Below are 14403 nucleotides of genomic sequence, written 5' to 3' on the forward strand. Positions count from 1 at the left end.
GCAATCTCAGAGGGAAACAACACTGCTGTGCATTAGAATGTAAAGATTCTTTGATTAGAGCTGGACAGCTCTGACTCCTGTCCCAACAAATTTATTTTTTTTCTGCAGACAACCACACCAAATACTGAAGCAGAAGCACACTCACAATGTCGACCGCATGGGAGAATTTGTACCAGAGAAAACCACAGCTGGGCAGGCTTTGGCGTGTAAGTGCACATCTCTGAATGACTTAAGCATAACAGGACACACCATCTCTACCAAGGCCAACTGTGCAAGTGAACAGGTACAGGGAGTCAAGCACAGAAAGATTACACCCACCTCCCTACATCCCCTAACAAATCCTGCCCAAGGAGGATCAAGGAACCATCATGGCAACGCCCAACGGCTATGGAAGCTGCTATAGATGCCCACCTCTGCACAAGGACAGCAGGGTGAAGCACTACCCTCCCACAACACCCTGCCAAAACACAGGAGCAAAAAAGTTCATCAGACAGCATTCACCAGTCTGCATGTCACCCCCTCTTAACAACACATTGCCTACATCAGGCAGGCTGCAGGGGAACCTACTGACCCTGGTGGGAGACATTCATAAACTCAAAACACATTGCAGGCATTTCAGTTTCACATACTGTCCCAAGATCCAGAAGGCCTCATACTCCAGACCCTTGGAGCCTGGAAAGGATCCTGGGCAGCAACACTCTCTGCCCATCCTGCCTCATGCTTTCCTCTAGGCAGCCTCCACTCCCCACTCTGCAACATGTGTTCTCAAGACAAGCACATCACCTCCCATTCTTGCCTTCTTACAACACGGCCCACGGTCTTCCCAAGGATTTCCACTTCCCTCTGACAAGTCTTCCCACTGCTCAAGGTCAACCTTCACATCCAGAAATGGCCAGGCCCTACTCAGTACCACTGCCATGTTCACCTCCGCAACATGCCACACTCTCCTGTGGCTTCAGCAACCTTGGACGGAAACGTTACACAACTGGGAGCAATAATAGTTATAGGGGTGATATCGGAACAGCTCTAATGGCAATGGGCATAAATTGCATGCTGTGCAAGAAGAACCCAAATGCTGACAAACACACCAGTGTCACCAATGATATCTTCTGTATACAAAAACTTTCTCTCGAGTTTTTGGAGTGAGCTGTTTAGCTTGTTGGGGTTGTTTTCATTTGGTTCTTTTTCTGAAAAAAGGTTTCTCCATCGGTTTTGTAATGGTATGGCTGGTGATGCAAATATTGAAGGAACATCAAAACAGGCCAGTGTACAGTCACGCCTCCTCTCGGGCCAGGAACTCAAGTCCAAAACCCAGCATGGAGGGCAGGACAAGAAAAAGGAGATACCTGCCTTGGGCCACATGCTTCTGCCTCAATATTTTATGCGACTCACTACAGTTAAAATACACTTGGAAAAAGAACACTTGGAAAAGTCCATACAGCCTTCCCTACTTTTATAATAACTCTGTTGGGCAAATAAAAATGGAGAAACTATGCTATAGGGTAGACTCCCGATTGTCACCTTGCATCACATCTCTTGCGGAACAGAATCAAACAGGGTGAGGACAGAGTTTACAACAGGAAACCACAGCCGATACCAGCACGATCTGCAGTCAGCAAAGGTAATAAGTTCTCCCGCTGCTCAAGGTCACCCTTCACATCAGCAGATGCCCAGGCCCTACTCAATGCCACTGCCACATTCACCTCCAGGAACATGCAACAGTTTCCTTGCCCACCTCAGGCCTCACTCCAGATTTTCCAGACCCTTCCCACCAAAGACAGCACCATAAATAAACATACAGATGGTATCACACACACAGCACCCAGCAGAGTTTCTGCAGCTGACCCTTCATGTTTGGCAATGCTTCAGCATTCTCAGAAGGAAATGCGGCAGACCTGGGAGCAATACTCTTTATAAAGGTGACGCTGGGACAGCTCGAGAGGGCCATGGCATTGATTTCATGCTCTGAGGGAAGAACGAACACGTTGACACGCACAGCACTGTAACAGATGATATCGACTGTGTAGGGGAATTCTTTTTCAGTTTTGTCGGCAAGGGGCGGTTCTTTGGATTTGGGTGGGGTTTTGTTTCTTTGTTTTTTTCTTGTAAGAAAAGAAGATTTCCAGGGCTTGTGCAATGATGTGACTTCTGATCCAAGTATTGAAAGAACATCGAAACAGGCCAGTGTACTTCATGACACTTCACTGGCGAGGAATGCACTCCAGATCCTGGGGGAAAGGGGAAGCAAGAAAAGAAAAAGAAAATTCCCGTTCCTAACACCTACCTTGTGGGGTGACACTCCTCTCCCTCAACACTTTATCATACTAACTATGGTTACAACACACGTGGAGAAAGACCACTAGATTACAGCCACCTCCTTATCACTTCCGCTTACAAATCCTGCCTGAGGAGAAGGAACCATCATGGCAGCATCAACGGATGTGGAAGCTACTATGGATACCCACCACTACGTAAGGACAGCAGGCTGAAGCGCTACCCTCCCACAACACCCTGCTCAAAACAAGCGGGAAATGGATCAACAGACAACATTCAGCAGTCTGCATCTCAACCCCTCTTACCAACACATTGCCTAGGTCAGGAAGGCAGCAGCACAAATGACTCTCTCTGGTGGGAGATATTCATCAACTCAAAACACATTGTGGGCATTTCGATACCATGTAACTGTCTCACAACCCAAAAGGCCTCATACTCCAGGCCCTTGGGAGCCTGGAAAAGATCCTTGGCAAAAACACTCTCTGCCCTTCCTGCCTCATGCTTTCCTCTAGGCAGCCTCCACTCCCCACTCTGCAAAATGTGTACTCAGGACAAGTATATCATCTCCCATTACTGTCTGCTTATGACATGGCCCATGGTCATCCCAAGGATTTCCACTTCCTTCACACAAGCCTTCCCACTGCTCAAGGTCACCCTTCACATCAGGAGATGCCCAGGCACTACTCAGTGACACTGCCACATTCACCTCCATGTACATGCCACACTTTCCTTTCAGTCCAGCTTTTGTTGACCCTTCTGTCAACGAGAGCACCACAGAAAAACATACAGATGCTATCGCATACTCCGTGTCCAGCAGACTCTCCGCAGCTTATCCTCATGGTTTGCAGTGCTTCAGCAACCTCACATGGAAACCTTACACATCTCGGAGCAATACTATTTCCAGAGGTGATCATAGAGTCATTAATATTGGAGAAGATCCTTCAGACCATCGAGTCCAACCATTAACACAACACTGCCACCACTAAACCATGTCCCTAAGCACTACGTCTTCTAAATATCCCCAGGGATGGTGACTCAAGTACTTCCCTGGCCAGCCTGTCCCAATGCTTGACAACCCTTTGAGGGGAGAATTTTTTCCTAATATTCAATTTAAACCTCCCCTGGCACAACTTGAGGCCATTTCCTCTCATCCTATCACTTGCTACTTGGGAAAACAGACCAGCAACCACCTAGTTACAATCTCTTTTCAGGCAGTTGTAGAGATCTCCCCTCAGCCTCCTTTTCTCCACACCAAACAACCCCGGTTCCCTCAGCTGCTCCTTGTACATCCTGTTCTATAGAGCCTTCATCAGCTTCAGCGCTCTTCTTTGGACATGTTCCAGCACCTCAGTGTCTTTCTTGGGGTGAGGGGCCCAAAACCAAACACAGTATTCGAGGTGCGGTCTCACCAATGCCATGTATAAAGGGATGATCACTTCCCTACTCCTGCTGACCACATGATTTCTGATACAAGCCAGGAGGCTATTGGATGCCTCGGCCATCCGGGCACGCTGCTGGCTCATATTCAGCTGGCTGTTGACCAACACCCCCAGGCCCTTTTCCTCCAGGCAGCTTTCCAGTCACTCTTCCCCAAGCCTGTAGCCTTGCACTGGGTTGTTATGACCCACATGCAGGACCTGGCACTTAGCCTTCTTGAAGCTCATCCAGTTGGCCTCGGCCCATCGATCCAGCCTCTCCAGACCCCTCTGCACAGTCTCTACCCTCAAGCAGATCAACACTCCCGCACAGCTTGGTGTCGTCTGCAAACGTACTGAGGGTGCGCTCGACTCCCTCATCCAGATCACTGATAAAGATATTAAACAGAACTGCCCCAAGAATGAACCCTGGGGAACACCGCTTGTGACCGGCCGCCATCTGGATTTACCTCTCTTCACTACAACTCTTTGGGCCCGGCCAGCCAGCCAGTTGTTTACAAGGCAAACAGTACACCCGCCTAAGCCATGAGCAGCCAGTTTCTCCATGAGAACCCTGTAGGAAACAGTGTCAAAGACTTTACTAATTCCAGGCAAACAACATCCACAGCCTTTCTCTCATCCACTAAGCGGGTCATCTTGTCAAAGAAGGAGATCAGGTTAGTCAAGCAGGACCTGCCTTTCCTAAACCCATGATATTGGGACAGCTCTAATGGTAGTGGGCATTGATTTCATGCTGTGAGAGAGCAACCCAAATGCTGACGAGCACATCACTGCCATGGATGAGATCTAACGTGTCGCACAATTTGGGGATGGTTGGCGTTTGGGGGTTGAAGAGAAGGCTTACGTGGATTCTTTAAGGTTGTCGCTGCTGATCCAAATATTGAAGGAACATCAAATTCTTTCAATTTGATGGGGGGAAAGGGGGAGCAGCAAAAGAAAATTCCCATTTCTAACACCTGCCTTATTTGGTCACACCTCTCTCCCTGAAAAATTACTTTATGAACTAGACTTACAACACAGTTGGAAAAAAAACATAGGAAAAGCCCACATTGCCTTCCCTACTTTCATAATGACTCTGGTCAGCCAACCAAAATGGAGAAATTACACCATGGGAAGAGAAATCCCTGAAGTCTCAACTCTCACCTTCCATCACATCTCTTCCACACGACAATCAAAGAGGAGGACGACAGAGTTTGTGACAAGAAAGCACATCCAATCCAAGCACAGTCAGCAGTCGGCAACGGAAATGGCAGAAAACAGTGCCTGGGGGGCTTCCACCACCACAGCCTGCATGTCTCACCATTCTTAATCAATCTTGAGTGGAAATGCTACACGCCAGCAAGCAAGAGCATCTGCAAAGCTGGTGGTGTGGCACCTCTAACGCAATCGGCAGTGATTTTATTCTACGGAAGAACAATTCACACCCACAACAGCAAACCTCAGCTGGGAGAATGAAGTACTGCCCACCGCAGAAGAAGATGAGGTTGGAGACTGTGAATGTGCGCAAGTCCGTGGAACCTCATGAGATACATCTGAGGGTCCTGAGGGAACTGGCAGGTGAAGTTGCCAAGCCACTATCCCTCCTATTTGAAAAGTCATGACAGACTGGTGAAGTTCCCAGTGACTGCAAAAGGGGAAACATAACCCCCATTTTGCAAAAGGGGAAAAAAGGAAGACCTGGGCAACTACAGGCCAGCCAGTCTCCCTTCTGTGCCCGGCAAGACCGTGAAGCAGATCCTCCTGGAAATTATGCTAAGGCACATGGAAAACAGAGAGGTGACTGGTGACAGCCAACGTGCCTTCACTAATGGCAAGTCATGCCTGACAAATTCCTGGTGGTCTTCTGTTGCAGGGTTACAGCATTGGTGGATAAGGGAAGATGACTGACATCACCTACCTGGACTTGTGCAAAGCATTTGATACTGCCCCACACAACATCCCTGCCTCTAAAATGGAGAGACGTGGATTTGACGTGTGGACCATTTGGTGGATAAGGAGTTGGATGGATGGTCACACTCAAACAGTTACGCTCAGCGCCTCAATGTCTGGGTGGAGATCAGCAACAAGTGGTGTCCTTCAGGGGTCTGTATTCAGAACAGTATTACTTAACATCTTTGTCGGGGCCATGGACAGTGGGATTGAGTGAATCCTCAGCAAGTTTGCAGATGACACCAAGCTGAGTGCTGTGGTTCGTACTCTAGAGGGAAGGGATGCCATCCAGAGGGACCATGACAGCCTTGAGAGCTGGGCCCGTGCAAACCTCATGAAGCTCAACAAGGCCAAGCACAAGGTCCTGCACCTGGGTCGGGGCAATTCCAAACATGGATACAGCCCTGGCAATGAGTGGATTGAGAGCAGCCCTGTGGACACGGACTTGGGGGTACGGGTGGATGAAAATGTGAATATGAGCCAGCAACGTGTGCTCACAGCCCAGAAAGCCAATCATGTCCACGGCGGCATTCAAAAGAAGTGTGGCTCACAGGTTGAGGAAGCTGATTCTCTCCCTCAACTCTGCTCTTGTGATGCCCCTCCTGGAGTACTCTGTTCAGCTCTGGGGCACACAGCATAAGAAAGACGTGGTCCTGCTCGAGCGGGTCCAGACGAGGGCCACAAAGATGATCAGGGGGCTGCAGCACCTGCCCTATGACAGGTTGAGAGACTTGGGGTTGTTTAGCCTGGAGAAGAGAAGGCTCCACGGAGACCTTATAGTGTCCTTCCACTACTTAAAGGGGGCATACACCAAAGATAGGGAGGGACTTTCTACAAGGGAGTGTAGTGATAAGATGAAGCGTAATGGTTTTACACTGAAAGAGGGTAGTTTTAGATTAGATACTAGGAAGAAATTACCTGCTGGGAGGGTGGTGAGACACTGGAATAGGTGCCCAGAGGAGCTGTGGATGCCCCTTGCCTGGAAGTGTCCAAGGCCAGGTTGGATGGGGCTTTGAGCAACCTGATATACTGGAAAATGTCCCTGCTCTTTGCAAGGGGTTTGGAACTAGATCATCTTTAAGGTCCCCTCCAACCCAAACCATTCTGTGATTCTACAATCATGGCAACATCAACAGCTGTGGAAGCTGCTATAGATACCCACCACTACACAAGGACAGCAGGTTGAAACATTACCCTCCCACAACGTCTTTCCCAAAACAGGAGCAAAAAGGTTCATCAGACAGTATTCAGCAGTCTGCATGTCACTCCCTCCTACCAACACATTGCCTACAGCAATCAGGCAGCAGCACAAGGGACTATCTTTGCTGGCAGATAGTCGTACAACACTGTGGGGGTTTCAATACCATGTAACTATCTCAAACCCAGAAGGCCTCCAGCTCCAGATTCTTGGAGCCTGGAAAAGAATCCTGGGCAAAAACACTCTCTGCCCATCCTGCCTCATGCTTTCCTCTAGGCAGCCTCCACTCCCCACTCTCCAACATGCATTCTCAAGAAAAGCACACATCTCCCATTCTTGTCTTCTTATGGCATAGGCCATGGAATTCCCAAGGATTTCCGGTTCCCACAGACAAGTCTTCCCACTGCTCAGAATCACCCTTCACATCAGGAAATGCCCAGGCCCTGCTCAATGCCAGGGCCACAATCACCTCCACGACATGCCACAGTTTCCTTTCCCGGCTCAATCCAACTTTTGCTTATGCTTCCCATCAATGAGATCACCGTAGAAAACACACAGAGGTATCACGTACACAGCATCAGCAAACTCTCTGCTGATGACCCGTCATGTCTGGCAATGTTTTGTGGGATATTTGAAAAACAAAGGACATATAGTGAACAATCCAGGCACAATGGAACTGATTATTCCGTGAGCCAGAGGCCTCTGCACGCAGCAGGCCTCAAGGACATAGCAAAGATTAACTGTTGCTACAAGTTTGATGAAGCGAGCACAAAAAGTAGAACAAGGCTAACTGTTGCTACAAAGTTTGATGAAATAAGCACAAAAAGCTGAACAAAGTTGGACCTATGTGACTGAAAGAAGGACACAAGACAAGATACAGGCGGAGGGAACCATTCGCGTGATCAGAAGGCCTTATCCTATCAAATTATTGTTTTAGGCGTGTGGACAGCACATGTTAACCAATCAACAGATGGCTTACGCATGAGCAGGAACTAAAATACTTATATAAACCAAGCCTATTTTGGCAATAAAGTGGTATCTGCTTTGATCATATTGATTGTGTGCAGTGTCCGTGACTTCCGCGTTGACAATGTTGCAGCTATCTCACAGGGAAATGTTGCAGACCTGAGAGCAAGACTATTTCTACAGGTGACATTGTGACAGCTCTAAATGGCAACAGCATCAATTTCTTGCTCTGAAAAAACAACCCAACTGTTGATGAGCACCCCACTGCAACACATGATATTGACTACGTAGGAGAATCTGGTTTGGGTTTTGTTTTGTTGGGTTTGTTTTGTTTGGGTTTGTTCTGCTTGTTAGGTTTTGCTTCTTTGGTGATTTTGGGTTTGTTGGGGTTTTTTTCCCCAAGAAGATGTTTCCAGGGCTTCTGCAACCATGAGGCTGTCGATTCAAATATTAGAAGAACATCAAAACAGACCAGTGTATGTCACATGACTTCTTTGGCCACGAACAAGAGACCAAAACCTGGGGGATGCTGGAAAAAAAACAAAATGAAAAGGAAATTCCCATCTCTAACACCTACCTTGTTGGGTGACGCTCCTCTCCCTGAACACCTTACACTAGCAACTAGCGTTACAACGCACTTGGAAAAACAACATGGGAAAAGTCTGTATTGCCTTCCCTACTTTCATAATTCCTCCAGTTGGTGAATAAAAATGCAGAAATTACACCACGGGGAGAGAACACCCTGAACACCCAACTGTCACCTTCCATCACAACTCTCGCAGAAGGGAATCAAATCAGGACGAGGACAGAGTTTGCGACAAGAAACCACAGTTCATACCAGCATGGTCAGCAGAAAGCAACTCTAAGAAGCAATACATAGTGCCTGCATGTCTGGCACGCCTTCAGCAAGCCCGAGAGTCCGCAAAGCTGATGTCGTGGCACCTCACATCGCAGTCGGCAGGGACTTCATTCCACGGGACAACAGCCCACACCCACAACAGCAAAGCTCAGCTGCGGACGGCCACCGCTGCGGGGTGCGGCAACACCTTGCTTGCTTGCTCGCTTCCCCCCCCCACAGCGAGAGCCCGGGGGCTCCGGCAAGGACGCCAAGGTCCCGTGAACACCCTGAAGAAGCACCCGCCAGGCCCCCACCGCCCGCGGGCCCCGGCGGCGGAGCCCGGCTCCCACCAGCGCCTGCCCAGGGCCCGGGCGACAAGGGCCACAAGAAGGGGGAAGGGGCGAGAGGCGACAAAGGGGGGGGCACTGACCGTGTCCACGAGAACGGGCGCCTCCGGCTGCGTCTCCTTCGCCGCGGGGCCGGGCGGCGGCGGGAAGTTGGGGCTGAAAACCATCAGGTCGCTCTTGCCCGCGCCCTCCGCCACGCACAGGCTCCGGCTCTGGCGCTGCGAGTACGACCAGCTCCCCACTTCGCTGGCGCACACCAGCGTCGCCGGCCCGGGCCCCGACAGCACGGCCGCCCGCGGCGCCCACCGCGACGCCCCGTACAGCACCACCGCCAGCAGGAACAGGCTCGACACCGCGCAGATGGCCACCACCAGCCACACGTTCGTCGCCGCCGCCGCCGCCGCCGCCGCGCCGCCCTCCGCGCCCGCCGCCGGCCGCAGCCCCGCCCCCGACGAGGACGAGCCCGAGCCCGCGGCCGCCAGCGCCGCCTCGGCGCCCTCCACCAGCGACACGCTCAGCGTGGCCGTGGCCGAGCGCGCCGGCTCCCCGTGGTCCCGCACCACGATCACCAGCCTCTGCCGCGGGCCGTCCGCCTCCTCCAGCGCCCGCGCCGTGCTCACCTCGCCGCTGTACAGCCCCACGCGGAACGGGCCCTTCCCCCGCGGCTCCCACAGCTCGTAGCGCAGCCACGCGTTGTAGCCCGAGTCCGCGTCCACCGCGCGGATCTTCGCCACCACCTGCCCCGCCGGCGCCCCCCACGCCGCCCACGCCCACAGCGCCCCCGAGCCCGAGCTCGAGCCCGGCCCCGACGAGCCCGCCGCCCCGCCACCCGGCCCGCCCCCGGCAGGAGCAGGCGGGAGCAGCGCCGGCGCGTTGTCGTTCTCGTCCACCACGAAGAGCTGCACCGTGGCGTTGCCGCACAGCGGCGGCTCCCCCGCGTCCACCGCCCGCACCTCGAACTGCAGCACCTGCACCTCCTCGTAGTCCAACGGCTGCAGCGCCCACAGCCGCCCGCTCTCCGCGTCCACCGACACGTAGCTCGACGCCGACCGCCACCCCCCGCCCGCCACCGCGCCCCCGCCGACGCCCTCCGCCACCGAGTAGCTCACGCGCCCGTTGCCCGCCTCGTCCGGGTCCCGCGCCCACAGCCGCGCCAGCTCCGCGCCCGCCGCGTTGTTCTCCCGCGCCAGCACCGTGTACACGGCCTGCGCGAACGCCGGCGCGTTGTCGTTCACGTCCGACACCGGCACCCGCACCCCGCGGCTGGCGCGCAGCGCCGGCGCCCCGCCGTCCTCCGCCCGCACCTCCACCTCGTACTCCGACACCCGCTCCCGGTCCAGCGCCTCCCGCAGCACCAGCGAGTACGAGCCCGCGAACGTCGCCACCAGCCCGAACGGCGCCGCCGGCCACACCGCGCAGCGCACCCGACCGTTCGCCCCCGAGTCCCGGTCCGACACGCTCAGCAGCGCCACCACCGTCCCCACCGCCGCGTCCTCCGGCACCGGCACCGACAGCGACGTCACCCACACCTCCGGCGCGTTGTCGTTCACGTCCAGCACTTCCACCACCACCTTGCAGTGGCCCGACAGCGGGGGCGTCCCCTTATCTGTCGCTTCGATTTGTATCTCGTATGAAGGGACGTCTTCGAAGTCCAGGGCGCCCGTGAGACGGATCTCCCCCGTCTTCGCATCTAAAATGAAAAGGTTTAATCCATTTGCGGGAAAAGTATTGCTCGTAGTGAACGTCACTGCGCTATTGCTTCCCACGTCCGGATCCGTGGCATTCACCCGCACAACTAGCGTCCCATCTGCAGCGCTCTCCGGCAGCTGCACTTTGTACACCGACTGGTTGAACTGGGGCGCGTTGTCGTTGGCGTCCAGCACCGAGATCACCAGCTCCGTCGTGCCCGTCAGCGACGGACGGCCCCCGTCACTCACCGACAACACCAAACGGTGCTCAGGCATCGTCTCGCGGTCCAGCGGTTTCCTGAGCACCAGAAACAAGGATTCTCGGTATTCTTCACTGCGCTGTAAATCCAGAGAGAAGTGCTCGCTGGGGCTGAGGGTATAGGAGAGCTGCGCGTTGGCTCCGACATCTGCATCCGACGCGCCCTCCAGCGGGAACCGAGACCCTGGGGGGGAGTTCTCCGATAAACTGAGGTTTTTCCGGGCGGCGGGGAAGAGCGGCGCGTTGTCGTTGATGTCGGTCACCTCCAGCTCCACGTGGAAGACGCGCAGCGGCCGCTCCACCAGCACCTCCAGGCGCAGGGCGCACGGCGCGCTCTTCCCGCACAGCTCCTCCCGGTCCAGCCGCGAGCTCACCACCAGCGCCCCGCTCGCCCCGCTCACCTCCACGCTCGCCCGCCGGCCCTGCGCCACCAGACGCAGCCGACGCGCCTCCGGCTCGCCCGCCTCCAGGCCCAGGTCCTGCGCCAGCCGGCCCACCACCGTCCCGGCCTTGGCTTCCTCCGGCACCGAGTAGCGCACCTGCCCGCCGCCCAGCGCCCAGGCCGCCTGCAGCACCAGCACCCGCACCACGGGCCCCCAGCACACGCCCATCGCCGCCGTCGCCCGCACGGGCCCCGCACGGCTCCCCGCCGCCGCCCGGACGCACCGGCTCTCCTGCCCGCCCCGCGCCGCCCCCCGCGCTCACAGCCGGGCTCTCCGCCGCACCGGGGCGGAGCCGCCTCCCCGCTCCGACCCCGTTCCTGAGCCTGCAGCGACACCGTGTGCTGCTCCGACGCCTCGCACGCTCCCCACCATCGCCAGCCCGCCGCCTCTCGCCTCGCTTCCTTCCGTGCTCCTCCTGCTTTGCCCCCTTCCTTCCTTTTTCCCCTCCTCCTCGCGTCTTTGCTCTTGCCTTCGTCCATTCTTCTTTCCTCCTTCAGTTATCTCTTCTTATGCGTTTATCGCCTTCTTCTTTCCTTTCCTGACATTTTCCTTCTCTTTTATTCTTTCTCTTTCGTCTTCTCTTTCCAACTCCTTTCTGCTTTCTTCTCTTTCCACCTTCGAGGTCCTCTTTCTGCTCTTCCTTCTCCTTTTCGTTCCTGCCCTGACGTGCCCAAGTCTTTACTCCCCTTTCCCTTCTCCTTCCATCCTTCGCTCTTCTTTACCGCCGCTGGCAGCTCGCCAGCCGCCTCCGGCGCCGCGGCGGAGACCGTCAAAGACGGAGCCAGCAGCGCTAATTACGGGCCAGCAGCGCCGGAGCGCGGTACTCTAACCACGGCGGAGGCTGTTAGGGACCAACTCTCTTCAGCGTCTACAGGTGACGTCGTGCTCGTCATCTCCTCTATCGTCTCTTCTTTCCTTCCTTTCTTCCTCTTTGCTTTCTTTTTACTTCCACCAATTCCTTCCTTGTCTTCTTCCTTCCCTTCTGCCATTTTCTCTTTCCTTTTCTCCCTTTTTTCCGTTACCCTTTCTTCTCCTGATTCTTCTTCCTTTTGCCTTTCCTTAGCTCTATCCCTAGCTCTTTCCTTTTTCCCCTGCCCTGCCTCATTTTTGCCTCCTAATCCTTTCTGTTTATACACAAACAGCCGAGCCATTGTATCTTCCTTTCTTTTTCTCCTTCAACAAAATAATTTCTAAATGGCTACAACACACTCACAATGAAGCATGGACACCCCTTCAGGCAAGGCCTCTCCTTCCTCTTCCTCACCACTTTTCACCAAGCCTGACACAGCACCCTGAGTACTCAGGCTGCTGAGGACTTCCACCTCATTCATCCTGTCAATACAACGTTGGTGCATGCTGGTAATCTCCACTATCGTCTCTTCCTTCTTTCTTGTTTCTTCTTTCTTTCATTCTTTCTCGGTTTCTTGCTTGCTTGCTTCTTACTTGCATAGATTACTTCCTGTCCTTCTTCCTTTTCCTCTTCCTTCCCATCTCATCTCCCTTTTAGTTTTTTTTTGTCCTGCCCTATCCTTGCCTCCCATTCTTTTCTACTTCCATCCTTGCATCTTCTGTTTCGTTTTTCCGTTACCAGGAAGTTTTAAAAACGTCTACACCACACTCACCATGAAGCACGGACGTGCCCTTTGGCAAGAGCTCTCATTCCTCATCCCTATCACCTTCCATCCTTCCATATAGTAAACAACCCTCCTGTTTTCCTCCAGTCTATGAATCTGCACCTGCCCTTATCTTCCTGAAGAAGAACACACCCTTCGCCATACCAGCCATCTCAAGGATCCAGCAAATCACAGAGTGAGGCAATCAAATGGCAAAGAACACCTCTGCCTCATCAGAACACAATCCACCACTCTCTGAAACACAAGCCCCAGATACAGGGATGCCTCATTAAAAAAAAGGCTCCACAGAGTCCAATCAACACAGACAAGTCTCTCATTCAGGAACTCAAACACCAGCACAGCCGAGCACAACAACCCTCCAGGAGGGCTGAAAAAGCACAGGGCAACCACAGCTCCCAAGCACTCTCCATATACCTCCATCCTTCCAGACTCATTTTCTACATGCACGCTGAATGGCAAGCTCTTGCTTCCCATTCAGGCAGGCATGCACTGCAAGAACAACACAGCAAGAACCTCAGTACCCAGGGGCATTAGTCCCCTCGGAATAGCATGACCCACCCATCACACAGCCAAACAAAAGCCACGAGTTTAACACCATGGCATTTTTACAGACAACATCCGCTCAATGCCCAAAACATCCACCCCATGAAATGGATTGTGATCCCTCCTCCATATGTGCTTGCTGCCTCGAAGCAGCAGGAAAGCTACGAGAGCAGGCAGTGGTGCTTTGCTGCTCCAAACCTACAGGCATTACAATCCTGGCAACATTCGGTTGATCCAACACGAAGATACCATGACAAAACAGGAACAACAGTACATCTGCCTCGCAAACTCATCCTCTTCAGGTATGAACAACTTAACTGTAGAATCACTGGTTGCTTCTTCAAATTAAAAAACGTTTTCAGAAAAGCAGAAACAATGGCTTTAAGGGACATTTGCAATTAACATTATGAGAGATTCTTGGGGAAGCTGGACACAAAAAAATTACTCATCTTCTGCAAAACCTTATGCACTTCTATCACAAGGAGAGTAGGAGGGAGACCTGAAAGCCAAGGACATTCTGTCAATGTCAAGCTCAGCTCAAGAGAGTGGAAAAGCCATCCCCTGCACTGATGACAAACCGCCCAAATGTCTGCAACCTGACAGCTGCCACAATTCCGCCTCCTGCATCTCATCCGCTGTTACCAACACATTGCCAATGCGAGAGAAGAGAAAACAAAACAATGGGAGGTTTTGGTAAGAGGAAGGAAGAAAACCAAAGGAACCCCTTGCACTGTATTGAAACACAGGAGGACAACAATGGGCACAAGGCTATGCAGAAATTCTGGAGGCCCCGAAAGGATCCCAGGCAAGTAGCACTGTCTTTGGAGCCTCTTCTTGAGGTTTTCTAA

The 14403-nt window shown here is 53.3% G+C and overlaps 1 protein-coding gene across 1 annotated transcript; it reads right to left on the reverse strand.

The window, feature by feature from the left end:
• Positions 1-8810: 8810 nt before the first annotated feature.
• On the reverse strand, positions 8811-11546 carry LOC142044548 (protocadherin alpha-2-like). The gene has a single exon (XM_075057137.1). It carries the CDS (start codon positions 11544-11546, stop codon positions 8811-8813), a length of 2736 nt encoding a protein of 911 aa, XP_074913238.1.
• Positions 11547-14403: the final 2857 nt, after the last annotated feature.

The sequence above is a fragment of the Buteo buteo genome, chromosome 24 (genome assembly GCF_964188355.1).
Source record: "Buteo buteo chromosome 24, bButBut1.hap1.1, whole genome shotgun sequence".
NCBI lineage: Eukaryota > Metazoa > Chordata > Aves > Accipitriformes > Accipitridae > Buteo > Buteo buteo.